General features: G+C 48.9%; 5 protein-coding genes across 5 annotated transcripts; 3 read left to right on the top strand and 2 right to left on the bottom strand.

Annotated features, from left to right (window-relative positions):
• Positions 1–1,178: 1,178 nt before the first annotated feature.
• N7515_000062 (RNA recognition motif 2) lies at positions 1,179–4,214 on the top strand (the record flags this gene model as incomplete). The annotated part of the gene is made up of 14 exons (XM_056660806.1): positions 1,179–1,324; positions 1,389–1,833; positions 1,888–2,310; positions 2,368–2,565; positions 2,621–2,656; positions 2,718–2,784; positions 2,839–2,857; positions 2,906–2,936; positions 3,102–3,119; positions 3,183–3,211; positions 3,264–3,310; positions 3,365–3,444; positions 3,501–3,603; positions 3,655–4,214. Coding segments are annotated over 14 exons (2,202 nt in total), but the record flags the coding sequence as incomplete, so codon positions are not given.
• A 2,132-nt stretch (positions 4,215–6,346) lies between these two features.
• N7515_000061 (uncharacterized protein) lies at positions 6,347–6,571 on the bottom strand (the record flags this gene model as incomplete). The annotated part of the gene is made up of 1 exon (XM_056660805.1): positions 6,347–6,571. One exon carries the CDS (start codon positions 6,569–6,571, stop codon positions 6,347–6,349), a length of 225 nt encoding a protein of 74 aa, XP_056525971.1.
• An 800-nt stretch (positions 6,572–7,371) lies between these two features.
• On the top strand, positions 7,372–8,365 carry N7515_000060 (uncharacterized protein; the record flags this gene model as incomplete). Its single annotated transcript, XM_056660804.1, has 2 exons — positions 7,372–7,591; positions 7,653–8,365. The coding sequence occupies 2 exons, from the start codon at positions 7,372–7,374 to the stop codon at positions 8,363–8,365; spliced, it is 933 nt and encodes a 310-aa protein (XP_056525970.1).
• Positions 8,366–8,458: 93 nt separating this feature from the next.
• N7515_000059 (uncharacterized protein) lies at positions 8,459–9,421 on the bottom strand (the record flags this gene model as incomplete). Its single annotated transcript, XM_056660803.1, has 2 exons — positions 8,459–9,355; positions 9,413–9,421. 2 exons carry the CDS (start codon positions 9,419–9,421, stop codon positions 8,459–8,461), a joined length of 906 nt encoding a protein of 301 aa, XP_056525969.1.
• Positions 9,422–11,472: 2,051 nt separating this feature from the next.
• On the top strand, positions 11,473–12,920 carry N7515_000058 (uncharacterized protein; the record flags this gene model as incomplete). The annotated part of the gene is made up of 2 exons (XM_056660802.1): positions 11,473–12,501; positions 12,564–12,920. 2 exons carry the CDS (start codon positions 11,473–11,475, stop codon positions 12,918–12,920), a joined length of 1,386 nt encoding a protein of 461 aa, XP_056525968.1.
• Positions 12,921–14,168: the final 1,248 nt, after the last annotated feature.

Raw genomic sequence — 14,168 nt, 5'->3', positions numbered from 1 at the left:
TGGGATTATTGGAGCAATTCGGATGGATAGCTTGCCAGTTGGCGGAAGGCTGGCCATTTGGCGGAAAGCTCGCTAAACGCGTCTGGAACTCGGCACCCACGCGTGACGCGGCTCGCCAGGGTATTGGAGAGTGTACGTGCTCACTAGCCTCACCCTCGTATTAACCAACTGCTTTCCATGTACAGCATCTTTTGCAAGAAATGGCGCCCGGGGCCCCGGAGGGCGCTTATTCGGGTTTGATACCGGTACCATGTCGCCTTCGGTGCTAGCTTTGGTCGTCCACTGTGAGGATCCTGGATGAGCATAGTGTAGCATGGCGCAGTTCTCCCACTACAATTGGTACCGTTAACTATGATCCTGATACAACCCCCGAGGAAGCACAGCAACGAATTAAGGACCAGTCATCTCCTTTGCTTGCCTTCTTCGACTTCTGCGAATATAACATAACTGAATGTGGCTTCACTTACCAAGATGCGCCCTGCTTTGCGACTTGGTGTAAGAAGGACGTTGATGAGAGGTGGATACTACTGCTCACTGGACTGAGCGTTGTGCTCTACATACACAGTACACAGTATGATTGCATTATATCTATCCTCTGAGCCCGCTTGGGTTGACTATCCCTGTCAATGCTGACAATGAATAGGTTTACACGGATAGTCATCGCCAGCTTGTCTTAGCAGTGCGCATTATCCATAGTAGGGCCGCATATGGACGATTGAGACGGCTATGGGCTACAATCAACGATCAGTCTCCAGTAGCCATTGGCATGCATTCCCAATGCCAGTGGGGCCCTTGGTAGTAGCGGACAATCTCTGCAACTCGTCGACGGCATCCTCAGTGCTCTATTACACAGTATGCAATGTATCTCCGCAACTGCACATAGTCACGTCCAACATCGCTGATGGCGTTGACTTGTCATGTGACATAATGTCTAATCGATTATCTCGTCCGTTGCAGCGCCGTCGTCGGCGTCGTCGGTCACAAGCCGTTTATTTATTGTTGTCAAGATCTCTGCGCTTCTGCCATATCTCCTTTCCTTTTCATCCTCTCACTCTCGTTCGTCTTTCTTTTGATTTTATTTCTCTGTCCTTTTCTGTCCTTTTTCTCTGTCTTTTCTCATCAATTTTCCTGCTTCATACCCATCATATCCACCTGGTGATCCTGGCTAACCAGACACCATGACTCAACAGCCTCCTGCGCATTCGCAGGATGGCTCCTCAACCCAAAGCTCGCTTCATGGACAGCTTGCTGCGTTTACCCCAACTACGGCTTCACAGCCATCGAATGCGGATGCTTCTGAACAGGAACTAGTTCCTGCTGCGGGGTAAGTCACTCATCAACATTGGTGAATATCTATCTATAAAGCATGATTGTTAATGTTTCTGCAGCAGTGATTCGTTCGCCGCTTGGCTGAATAGGTACCACTCGCGGACTCATAGGCCCATGCCGCAGGAGGGAACAGCAAGCCCGACTCCTCGTGTCTACTCACCCGACTACTCTTGTTCGCCTGTGCGAATCCGGAACCAATGGCAGCTCTCGCCATATTCCCCCATTGGTGGTGATGGCCATTCCCAGACCAACCTCGCCCCAACCCAGGGAGCGACTGGCAATATCCAACACACTCCTCCGGCAGCTCTTGACTATGAAGCCTACGAAGCCAGCCTGGCTCCAGCTTTTGTTTCTAGTTTGTCCCCTAGCTACCCTACCCCCCAAGGCGTCGAGGGCTTGGCGGATCGACCGCAAGAGGCAGGCGCCGATAAACCAACTCGAGGCTTTATCGTGTCATTGGTCGATGCCAACACACCCCACGGTCACGTCCTTGAGGTACTCTTTGTAAGTTGCAGTATGAACACGATCATGGAAGGGGTTTAAGCTGACTATGCCAAGACCAAGGAGTATTACTCTCTCGAGCTTCTTTGCCTGAAGTATATCAAGGATAAAGAAATGTTTGCTCTCGCCTTTGCGGATATTCGGGAGGCCATTGATGCGAGAAACGGGTTAAAGGACAGTCATCCTGAATGGCGCATTGCATCAGCGACTGCCGAAGAGGTCGCAGGTATTACTGGAGCGTCAGACTTCATCGGGGAGTCCCCGCAAGGCGTGTTTCTTCTTTCCGTCCAAGTGCCTCCTCAACGATTGCCCGACCCAAACACTGAGGATTTCATCAAGGGCCTAATCAATCACTTTGGCCAGGTGGAGCAATTCGTGATGATTCAGAGGAGCGCCAGGCTGCTAAAGTACCGGGTGCAATACTACAGCCTCCGTCATGGAACCTGTGCCTTCACCTGTCTCGATGGATTATTGTATCATGTATGGATTCTTCCCCTGATCTCTTTGAGATAATGAGACGCTAACATTTCCATATAGGATTTCCGTTTCGAGGTCTCCCCTGAAGTGTCTCCGTCCTTAGCCCCCAGCTTAGGCCAGCAAGGTCCCATGACGCCTCACCAGGGCAACAGTGGCGAGTTTGAGTTCTCGCCGAATATGGGTGGGGGCAAGATAGATGGCAATGAGCGGATCATCAGCCTCGCTCGAATTCGAGAGGGACGGGATGTTCGCACCACGGTCAGTTAATCCCCTTCATATATTACATGACAACATCTCACATGATGCCTCACAGATCATGATTCAACATATTCCGAAATTCCTTGATTGCGTAAGTCAGATCTCATCTCTGTCAGATCTTGCGGATGCTAATACAATCCTCCACCCCATAGGACCAAGTGATCGAGGTCTTGAATCGAACTAGTCGTGGAGCATACGATTTCTTGTATTTGCGTATGGGTAAGTGAACCCTCCTTGAGCGATTCATCTGAATTGGGAACTAATCTTTAGCAGATTGGCGAACACGCACCAAGTATGTTTCGTGCTCTCAACAATCTCATGCGAATACTCACTCTTCTAGTTTTGGATACGCATTTGTCAACTTCGTGGACGTAAGTATTCTTTTGATTTGATCCCATCTCTTCCCATTTCATCCCATCTCTTCCCATTTCATCCCATCTCTCCCCATTTTATCCCATCTCTTCCGCTCCTCCGATTTCGTGTCCTTTCAATCCCAATATTGCTTTTGCTCGACTTTTCACTAACGCAATTCACAGCCATTGGATATCCTTACCGTGAGTCGTCGTCTGTCTTCTAAGTTGTGATACCTTGACATCTCGCTGACCGGTTCCCCTTAGCTCTATGCTGCGATTGCGGGCAAAAAATGGTATTTTTCTCTTGCATTAAGCAGTTACATACCCGCTTGCTAACAATTATAGGCCCGACTGTCAAACTGCGGAGGACCCAGTGAAAATCAGCTATGCCAGTACGTGCCCCCAATCATGATAATCAGGAATGGGTATCTGACAGGATTCAACAGTGGTTCAAGGAAAGGACAATTTGGTGACCAGGTTCCGCAACAGCAATGTTATGACCCGAGCTCCTAAGGAGCGACCCAAAGTACGTTCAACAAGTGCCTTTCTAGTCCCCTCAAGCGCAATACTGACTGACTGCAGCTGTTCCATACCAGCGGTCCTTTGAAAGGATTGGAGGCACCCTTTCCTCCGCCAAATGACGCCAGAAGGCTGCGTCGCTCAGTCACCAGCACCGCTCAGCAAGGTAAGAGCTCCTGCCTTTTGGCCCAAAACCGGGATCTGACCTTTTTCACAGGTGTCTATAACAATGGGTCTCGAAGCCAAACTACACGTTCGTCACAACGCAACCGGAATCGTTCGAACGTGCAGCGCACATCGAATCGTGCTACCCGTTATCCTGCGGGAGGATCATTGCCCAATGACATCCCTTCGAGTTCTCCATCAGCTCGAACAGAGCACGATCCGCGCCACTCTAGGGGACAATCATTGCAGCAGGACTTCCCTTCCGGTTCCTCCTTCACCCGGCAGGAGAATCAAACCATGCGCCAAGTCGAGTGGCGAACTCCGCCTACGCCTCAGAATAACCCTGAAACCCCTTCCTTGGTATTGCACGGCAACCAAACCATGCGCGCCTCCGTGGGACAAGACCTGCCTCAGAACAGCCCTTTGGCTTCTCCATTGGCTCGAATGGAGCGCGGCCTGCGTCACTCTAGGGGACAATCAGTGTCCCAAAACGTTGCTCCGGCTTCGCCCTCAGCGGCGGTCGTCGCGCGGTCAGTCCACCACTCCTGGGGACAACACTATCGCGCCCAACAACCGTCTTCGACCGAAAATGCTTTTCCCTTTACCTGGGAGAGTAAGTAGGCGTTTCCAATTTTTCGGTTCGTCACATTTTCAGTACACATATGACGAACACTTGAGGATAGCAATGCTCTTGCTGCCTCCATCACGTTGCTAATTGTCCAAAGGGAATCTACCGAGGGAGATTTGATCTCGTTGAGGATCACTCAGCCTCCTGTCCCTTCGTTTATTATTATGTTTCTGTCCAATTAGCAAGGATAATGAAAATGTGAAATATTCAATATTGACCATAGTACGTAGTAGTACATCCTATCTGTAGTGGTACGTGGTACTGTGGATATGCTCTCAGAGGCGTGAAGAATACAACTCATCGTTGAATATGTGGGTGAATTTCTATTGAGGAAATCATATGATGGGTGGGTTGTCCCTTCCCACTGGTGTAAGTACGTGCCTTCCTGAACAGGAAACCACCAACCTATATAAACTCCCTCCCCAACTTTCCCTCTTTTTTTTTCTTCCTCCTTCAACTCCCCATGCTTCCATATTCCATCCATCACTCCACCTTGGAACCATCCATCCATTCATCAACCATCCACCATGGAACCACCAAGGCTTCCATCATTGGTCAGCCCTCCCCCCTTAATCCACTTGGGCCTCAACACATTACCATGTCTACATACAGACATCCTCTCAGCTCTTTAACTTGAGTGGTGTCCATCCCCACTCGTTAGCGAAACTTATCCTTTGCATGCTGCCTCATGGCCCTTGACTAATCACCACTTGGTCCGCAGCCTATCTGAGGTGCCACTGACCTCAGTCACATGGATGGACTTGGTCCATGAGTGATTCTGCCTACCTTCCTGTCTTCTGTCTCTACTATGAACATGTAAGTGCCCACCTCCCAGTTCCAGTCTTCCAAGGATGGAAGCACCGGCAGGTATACATTGCGTTCCTTGTGTCCTTCCTTCCATGATCTTTAGCAGTCTATCCTCCTTCACCCATACATCCACCTATTCACCCCCCTGACTTCCAGAATACCAATCTGACTGAGCCAGCGCACAGCAACGTTTGGTCTGTCTTCCCACTTAGCAGACTTCACCGTGGCGGGCCTCATGGCTTTGGGACAATCGGGAGACTTGGTATGCTGACCGCAGTCCAACCAACCACACCTACTTCCACTCGACCATATCAATTTGTCTATTCACCAATATCTAGTCTCACCGTGGCGGGCCTCATGGCTTCAGGACAATCGGGAGACTAGGTATACCAACCGCGACCAACGAACAACAAGCACATCCACTCTACCAACTCCACTCACCTATATCCAGTCTCACCGTGGCGGGCTTTGGCTTCAGGACAATCTGGAGATTGGGTATAGCAACCACCGACCCACAGACGGCACTAGAGCCCGACGCATCGAATATCTAGCCCGCTTCCGAGGCAGCGGGTCGCGCGATGACCAGTGGATCCCCAGCACGCAAGTGGGATACGAAGGAGTAAGGACGCTTCCGCGCCTTCGACGCCAAGCAGGACGCTGGACAGTAAAGATGGTCCCAGACATTGCGTCAATTGAAGAAACGGGAGAAGTAACGGATGAGAGTCATCCTTTGTGTACAATGCCCCGGAAGCTCCCCGGGAAGAATGTACCTAATGTATCATGAGTGAATGACCCGGTAGCAATGCTATAGGCAGCTACCTTGTTACCCTATTGACTCTCCAACCAACGTAGCTCAAAAGACTTGCATTTGTAGGCTAGGATTTGAATACATCTCAAGCTCACTACCTTATACAAGGTCTTGAAGGTAACAAGCTCTCGATTGACCTTTCTTGATTGATCCTTCTCTCTGTTGAATCCCACTCGTCACTTCGGTGCGGTCAGGTCGCAGCCGGCACGCACGCTGCGTCTGATGAATCGATGATGGAAACATTGCCTAGAGAACCTACCATACAGTAAACCTAACTGGATTGTGAGGTCAAGGCAACTATGACTGGCCCCCGACTACCCCTACCATCAGTCAGCTTCACAAGGTCAAGAATGAGTGGATTGGATATGCTTTAAGGTGAGTTAGTGCGGGTGCCCCAGACTTTCACAGTTCCATCCTCGGAGCTAGTGATCATCCATTTTCATTCGCAATGGAATGCGACTCCAGTGATGTTGTTCGTGTGACCTTCAAAAGTGATCACTGTCACAGGATTGGGATTGGTCGATTTGATGGCAAGAGCTTGACGTTATTGTGGCCAGCACCCGGCCCAGCAGCAGCGAGGGATCTCTTATCCGGAGTGATGTAAAGGCGATTGACCTGTGAGTCTGGGTGCTGAATGGTACGTGAAACAAATACCCCGAGAGGGCCGAGACTCGAGAGCGCTTCCCACTCACTTTCTGCCATGGCTACACGTGATGGTCTCAGCATGTGAGGCGGTGAAAAGATGAAAGTGATGACCACGTGACATGTGGATCATTTACCCGGCATAATAACTCCCCACCGTCTGTGCGGCGTCTACTTACTTTTGTAGGTAGTTCGGGGTTGCGAGGATTCATTCAAAATTTCGAATAGGGCCTGAGAGAAGTCATAAGATGATGAGTAATTAATGTATGGTTAGTTAACTACGCGAAGCTGAGCATCGCAGTTAAATCCGAAGACCATTGGGCGCCAGGACCCCTTGTAAGGCTAGGCATTGATATGCATCATGCATCCGCCGGTCGCCCAAATGGGTCATTTATCGCGAAGCTGAAGAGCTGCATACACTTTCAGTCTTTCACTTTCAGTCTTTCACTTATCTAGCGCGTTATTTAAAGGCTTGCCTGTCAACTTTACCACTCGCAGCTCGCTTGACCATTTTTCTAGAGCTAAGAGATACACGCTAGACCTAAATGGGTCATTTACCGCGAAGCTGAAGAGCTGCATGTACTTTCACTTGTCAAGCGCGTTATTTAAAGGCTAAGTCGCATTTTCCGTTCGATGTTGCCTGTCAACTTTACCACTCGCAGCTCTCTTGACCATTTTTCTAGAGCTGAGAGATACACGCTAGACCTAAATGGGTCATTTACCGCGAAGTAGATCCACCATCATTGAGTATCCAAATGGTAAAAACTAGAACCAACAAGCCCCAGCAGTAAATATTTAAGAAGGCTGCTCGAACTGTACCTCTCAGCATTGTATTCTATCTGTCATTGCATTGTCAACCATTCTCCCGACTTCAAAGGCTTACTATGGCATTCGATTTACTATCCGGATCATCAGATCCTCCCTTCTCAACCGAGAGGCAGCACATCGCCATTGCAGAGGTTGTCATATACTCCCTCATTCACCTCGTACAGTTCAGTACAAGATATATGCAAGAGCAGCGGTACTGGCACCACAATGAGAACAAGGGTGTTGGACGCTGCACGTTCTATTCTTGGTGCAGTATGATCGGTCTTCTATCCCAAAGTAAGCAAGCGGACGACAGTCGACAAAGAGATTAACACGGCTAACCCCAGGTCCATCATAGTCCGTATAGCCGATGCTGCCCTGGTGCTTGCAACTTCGCATCCAAATAAGTCACAGCTTATTGCCGACTCTGCCTTGCGAAGCGTGGGCCTTTCGCCACTCTTGTTTGAAGTCAGTTTGGTCATGTTGCGATGGTATGATAAAAGAGTTCCCTACATTCGGAGGATTATCTGTGCCATGGGCCGAACGAATGCTGACACCATACCTCCGAGCAGTGGACAATCTGGGGAAATTGGCCCTGGAAATTCTAAGTGGACCCAGCGGACACGCTTCGCTTTGCATTCCTTCCGTTTCCCGGTTTTCATTGCCATCATCATGGCAGTGGTGGGTGGATGCATCGATATTCCCGCATTGGGTATAGCGGGATGTAGCGTCCTTCTTGTCACGTTCGTCTATGTGTGCTGTCTCGTCGGTTGGCTTGCAGTGACATCGCGAGAGATCCTTCCCGCGTCTGTTCATCGTGCTGTGTTGATCACATTATCGACGCTTCCCTTCTTCTTGGTCCGAATTATCTATCTCCTATTGGGGAAATATGGATCCGCTAAGTTCAACCCCACCACCGGGGATATCAGCACCTTCATCGGAATGGGATCACTGATGGAAATCCTCATTGTTATCCTGCTGCTGACAGCACGTGGTACTGCTGAACCAGTTCGGTTGTTTGGTGACTTCGGGCCTACAGCGTACAATGACTTGGAATCACCAGAAGATTGACGCGGTTGACCCTGGGATCCTGAAACCATCGGTGGAATGACGCAGCGAGATAGACTTGGATCGAGCCCTGGGATGTAACAAATATCAAACTATTTACAACACTGTCTTATAGTTCTCTGGACGCATTGCTGCGTAGCTTTTTGAAAGATGCTCAAGGCGGTCCAAAACCCATGCCTTTGTCACTGGATCTGCAATCTCGAATACCACACGGAGAGGGAACCCCATTCGATATGGACCCAGTAATCCCCTGGTATTGTATTCCACAGACTTGCAGATTTGATCTCTGAAATAAACCACCATAGCATCATGCTCACCGGGATAACCACAGCTTCTCAAAACCTCGTGAATGATCACCATGTAGGCGTAGTATCCACAGTAGATAGTTGCACAATTCACATCCATGTATGTGAGGACAATCGGGTATAGTTCATCACCGGTTGATGATATGGTTTCTGTTGGCGTGGGTGCGATGTGAGAAAACCGCTCATACCATGTGGCTAATTTTGTTTGCATCTCCAGAGCTTGGATTACAAGTTCTGGGACTCTTTGCGACTTTTCAGCACAGGTAACTCCGGGATTTCTCAGACTGTAAAGCTTATGCACAAGATCTGGAGCATATGTCATGTATGCGAAGAATTCTTCGATACTATAGTACAATCCTTCGGGCAGGTCTTCATTGAATCGTCTGAGCATTATGTCATGCCACTGATCTGAAGCCAAAAAGCACTCTTCACCGGAGAACATTGCGTGCATCACCTGTTCGAATATAAGCATGTTCCTGCAACTGGTATCAATGTGCTCCTTGGCACACTCAAAGAAGACAAGACGCGATGATTCAATGATTGAACTTACAATCACTCCTCGGGATGCCTTGAGAAGTGCCATATCAAGTTCAGTGTTATACCTATCTGGCCCTCGAATCCGTGCCAGCTGGCCGAGCCCCTTGGCATGCTTCATCCACGAATCAGGGCTTTCGGTATCTGTGAAAAGCTACATTTGATCAGAGGGGTGGATTGCCATCATTCAAAGCCTCCAGAAAGCACTTACCTCGTACATGCATAGTAATACAACTGCACAAAATATATGGGACGATAAGGCTTCTGCGGGGGTCTCCAGCGATCTCCGAAGCCCCCGCAAGGCCGCGCCGTAAGCTGATCGAGCATATAACACCATTTGCGTATTCTGAGTGATGCGCCCAAAATGATTTGCTGTGAAAGACCTTATAGTAGCATCCAATACACGATTTTGGCCGTAGATGGTAGGAAGGAATCGAAACCATCGACTCACGACGTGTGCTGGACTAGATACAGCAGATTGGGAAAAATCGTCGACCAAGGCGCAGAGATTCTGGATGACATTCATATCCACAGATATGAAGGAAGATACCATCCCCATTGGGTCAACTGCAGTTTCAGGACGACCTCTGACCTGTTTAGTGTCCCTTGAATTGGGTTGTTGGCGTCGATCCCGATATGGCTTCCCAGTAACAAATTTGAAGCCCCGGTCATATCCAGGACAAGGTTCCCCATATTTCTCACATTTCGCACAAGCAGGAAGTCTTTGATCACACTGTGGTGTTGTCAATATGACATGAAGTTGTCGTCCTTGCATTGTGTACGGAGCGGTCGGAGCCCACTCACCTTGACTCGACGTTTAACACAGAGTAAGCAGCCATTGCTACGAGGTACACCAACCATCTTATGATCTTGCATCAATTCTTACATCTTTCTCAAGGATCTGAGGCTGAATGGTAGGCTTCGTATTAGCAGATTCTGGCGCCGTCACGTGGTCGCGACCGGGTAAAAGTGTCATTCACGTGATGCAATTAGTCATTTCGGGGTTTCCAAAACAAGTTAGTTAGTTAGGTGGGTCGCGTAAGCGAAATATTAGTCATCTTTGTTTACGTTTCCTCTTTTCGTGCTGAACAAGAGCAGTAGGCGGTCAGTACCATCAGATTAGATCGACTCTGGCGATAGCAGGGGCGGTCAGACAGACTCGACTGCGATGCTCTCCGTACTCAGTCCGTAGAGAGTATCAGCTATTGGGCCTATTGTATTGATAGTATCTGTAGACTATAGTAGGACTCAGCCTGTAGGAGAGTAGTGGTCAGGTGACTGTCAGGTCACACGATTATCATACTGCGTACTGTGGATAGCCCTCTGATAGCTAGTTTCCTTCTTCTTTTTCCTCCTTAGCGCATCTAAGATTAGTGCTTGAATTTATCGACTTCCGGACTTTATTCAACCATATCCCCATAGAAACGCCAATAATAACTAAGGAATGGCTTCAGAAGCAAAGCCCAAGAGCTATGGTAAACATACGTATGATAACGTATCCGTACCTGAGTGAGGATAAGCGAAATTAAAGCCGGGAGATATTTTCTGGGGTATGTCACATGATCGATATGACGTATGACTTATGAGACCGGTGGCAGAAAGGGATCATTTCATTGGCAAAAAAGAGATGGGCCGGCAGAAAAAACAACGACATGCTAGAACTATAGTCTATGGGGACGAAGTATACAGTCTCTGTTGATCACCTCTATAGATCAATTAGTTCTATTGACTGCGCGAGTCCGGAGTCACAAGCTCGATGTATTTTTCTTTGTTCATCTCCGTTTGCTTGTTCAATCAATAAATCTTAAGCTCCTCGTGGGCAAGTGCCACTCAGCTCGACAGTCGCTCATCGGACTGTGTATGGTTTGTTCCCAGCCATGCACTTGCAATATGAGTTCTTTGTTCTCTGTGCGGCGTGCCTTATTTGTTCTCGTTTCTTTGTTCTCGTTGCTCAGACAATAAACCTTAAGCTCCTCGTGGGCAAGTGCCACTCAGCAGCTCAGCTAGACAGTTGCTGATCGTACTGTGTATCGTTTTGTTTCCAGCCACACAATAGCAATGTGAGTTCTTTGATCTCTGTGCTGTATTATTTGTTCTCGTTCGTTTGCTTGCTTCCTTCCCATCTATGAGCCCTAGTCCTTGGGAGAGCATTTATTTACCTCAAGCTTCTTGCTTTAATCCTTTCTTCTTCCTCTTCTTCCCTCCTCACCTTTCTTCTTTCATCTCATTGTCTTTGCTTTCTTCCATCTTTAATCCTTGCTATTATCCAACATGGCTTCTCCAACTGATCCCAACGATCCTTTTGGTTACAATCAATTTGACCCGAATGACCCTAGTCTCTCGCTCGACATGTTTGACGCAAACGCCTCGGACATGTTTGACCCAAACGCCCCGCTGATGAACTTCGATTTGAATGGAACCAACGAGCCGAGCATGTTCATGCCTTCCAACAATTCCAATGAACTTAATGATATCGATTTCACGGCTCTGCTCCAGGCCGACGACTCTTCCAACCTTCAACTGCCTGCCGACGGCCTCATGGAGCCTATTCAAAACGCACGTCCTTTCAATGAGGCTCAGGCGCCTGTTTCTAATGGCCCCGGCATGAACGTTCCGTCTGCCTCCTTCGGTGGTGACGCCAACAATACCCAATACTTGGGTGGCGCTGGCGCTGGTGTCAATCAGACAACCCTTGGTATGACAACCTCTGACCACCAAGTCACGGGCCACCAAGACAATGGACATCGAGTCAATGGACAGGATTATCAGCTCAATGGACAGAGCCTGCCTATGGGCCCTCCTCAATCTGTGACTCCCGGCCAGGGATACCAATTCAACGGCCCGAGTATGCCCGTCAATACTCCTCAATCTGTGGCTCCCGGCCAGGGATACCAATTTAACGGCCCGAGTATGCCCGTCAATACTCCTCAGTTTGTGACTCCCGGACAGGGATACCAATTCAACGGGCAGAGCATGCCTGTGAACAATCCTCAGTTTGTGACTCCCGGACAAGGATACCAACTCAACGAACCGAGCATGCCTGTCAACAATCCTCAGTTTGCGGCTCCAATCAACAATCTGGACTCTACTGCCGCAACCAACTCGGCCGGGTCCAGCCCTCTGAGCGGCTCTGCTCACTCCTCCTCGAGTGGCAAAACTGTGGCTTCAAAGTCAATGGAGCAAGCTGCCGAGAATGCCAAGGCCTCCCCTCATGTTTCTCCCAGTCCCGCCTCGCAGCAGACGAACCTGGGTCAACAGATTTCTGCCGCTTCTCAGCGTATGAACCGCGGTCAGCAGCCTGTAAGTTCTGTGTGGTTATTTGACTTACTTTGCAAAGAAAGCATTCTAATCATGCTCGATAGATGCGCCGTGTTCGCGCAATTGACAACGCCGACTATGCCAACTATGAATCTCCCGTTGTGGCATCCCGCAATGGACTCTCCCTGCCGCCAATGGTCCAGGTGGCCCGCGATTGCATTGAGAACCTGGCGCAGAGGCGCCCCCAACCTGACCAGCTGACTCCCGCTGCGTCCCGTGGTCCAAAGAAGCGAAAGACCCGCCCGCAGCAGCTTCAGGGGGCAAACGAGTGTCGAATTAGGGAGTTGGAGGGAGAGTTCCAGAGGCAGAGGAGCGAGTATTTGACCCTGGCCGAAAGGTTCAACAAGGCTTTGAAGGATCTTCACAAGGCGGAGCAGGAATTGAAGAACCGCAAGAAGTAACGGATGAAACTCATCCTTATGTGTACAATGCCTCGGAAGCTCCCCGGGAAGAATGTATCTAATGAATCTTGAATAGGTAATAAATCATGAATACCTAATGAATCGGTAACTAGGTACCTTGTTACCCTATTGTCTCTCCAACCAACGTAGCTCAAATGGAAGACTTGCATTCCATCGTAGGTAGGCTAGGATTTGAATATGTCTCAAGCTCACTACCGGGCTTATACAAGGTCTTGAAGATAACAAGCTCTCAACAGAGACTCAATTGACCTTTCTTGATTGATTCTTCTCTCTGTTGAATCCCACTCGTCACTTCGGTGTGGTCAAATCGCAGCCGGCACGCTGCGTCTGATGAATCGATGATCGAAACATTGCCTAGAGAACCTAACAGGCTACCATACAGTAAACCTAACTCAATTGTGAGGTCAAGGCTACTATGACTGGCTCCCGACCACCCCTACCATCAATCAGCTTCACAAGGTCAAGAATGAGTGGATTGGATATGCTTTGAAAGTTTACGGGGAGTTCCAATTTTGCGGAGACTTCGTGGGGAAACTGTCCACGTGGTGGACCCACTTATCTCTCAGTTGTGTGGGAGACCGGCATTTAGGTTACTCCATCCGAACCCTCATGTTGTAGTTAGCGGGTTACTCTGAGTATGGTAGCTGATTGTATGCAGGGAACAGTGATGTTCTTACTTCCCAGTGAGTCAGTGTTTCATTTGTGAATTGTGGGGTTGTAGAATAGAACTGTCTGCCTTGCACACAAGGGGTCATGCCCATGGCCACTTGTCTTCGTCTGGGGGTGCTTTCTTTTCCATAGTTACGTGATGAGTGTGCTGGTCGTAACAAGTGGTGTTCTTATGGTGAGGTGCGATTTCGTTTGGCGTCGGCGTTACATGGTCTTGGGAGAATCTGGGTTAAGAGTTTCATACAGCATTGTTTGTTGATATTTTGTTGAGCTTGATGTCATTCCATTGGCAATCTGAAGCGCATAAGACCACATATGACAGCAAGTATCAGAGCATAAGATGTGAATACATTGTTGTTTTATTTGTTTCTATGTCTATCTAATGGCCGGTCACTATTATAGAGATGATGCCAAAAGTGTATAGAGAAACCAAATCAAAAGAGAACCGCAACATCTTCCACATGTCCGAGCAAGTGCGGAACCAATAGAAATGATAGTAAAGAGGGTATCGAGGCGGAGGGGTCAGGGTCAGAGGTATGTTGGCTGTCCACATGGATG

Source organism: Penicillium bovifimosum (assembly GCF_028826915.1).
Source record: "Penicillium bovifimosum strain IBT 22155 chromosome Unknown utg000001l_segment0_segment0, whole genome shotgun sequence".
NCBI classification, from domain to species: domain Eukaryota; kingdom Fungi; phylum Ascomycota; class Eurotiomycetes; order Eurotiales; family Aspergillaceae; genus Penicillium; species Penicillium bovifimosum.
The sequence above is the reverse complement of the archived record's forward strand: the minus strand, read 5'-3'. Positions and strand labels throughout refer to the sequence as shown.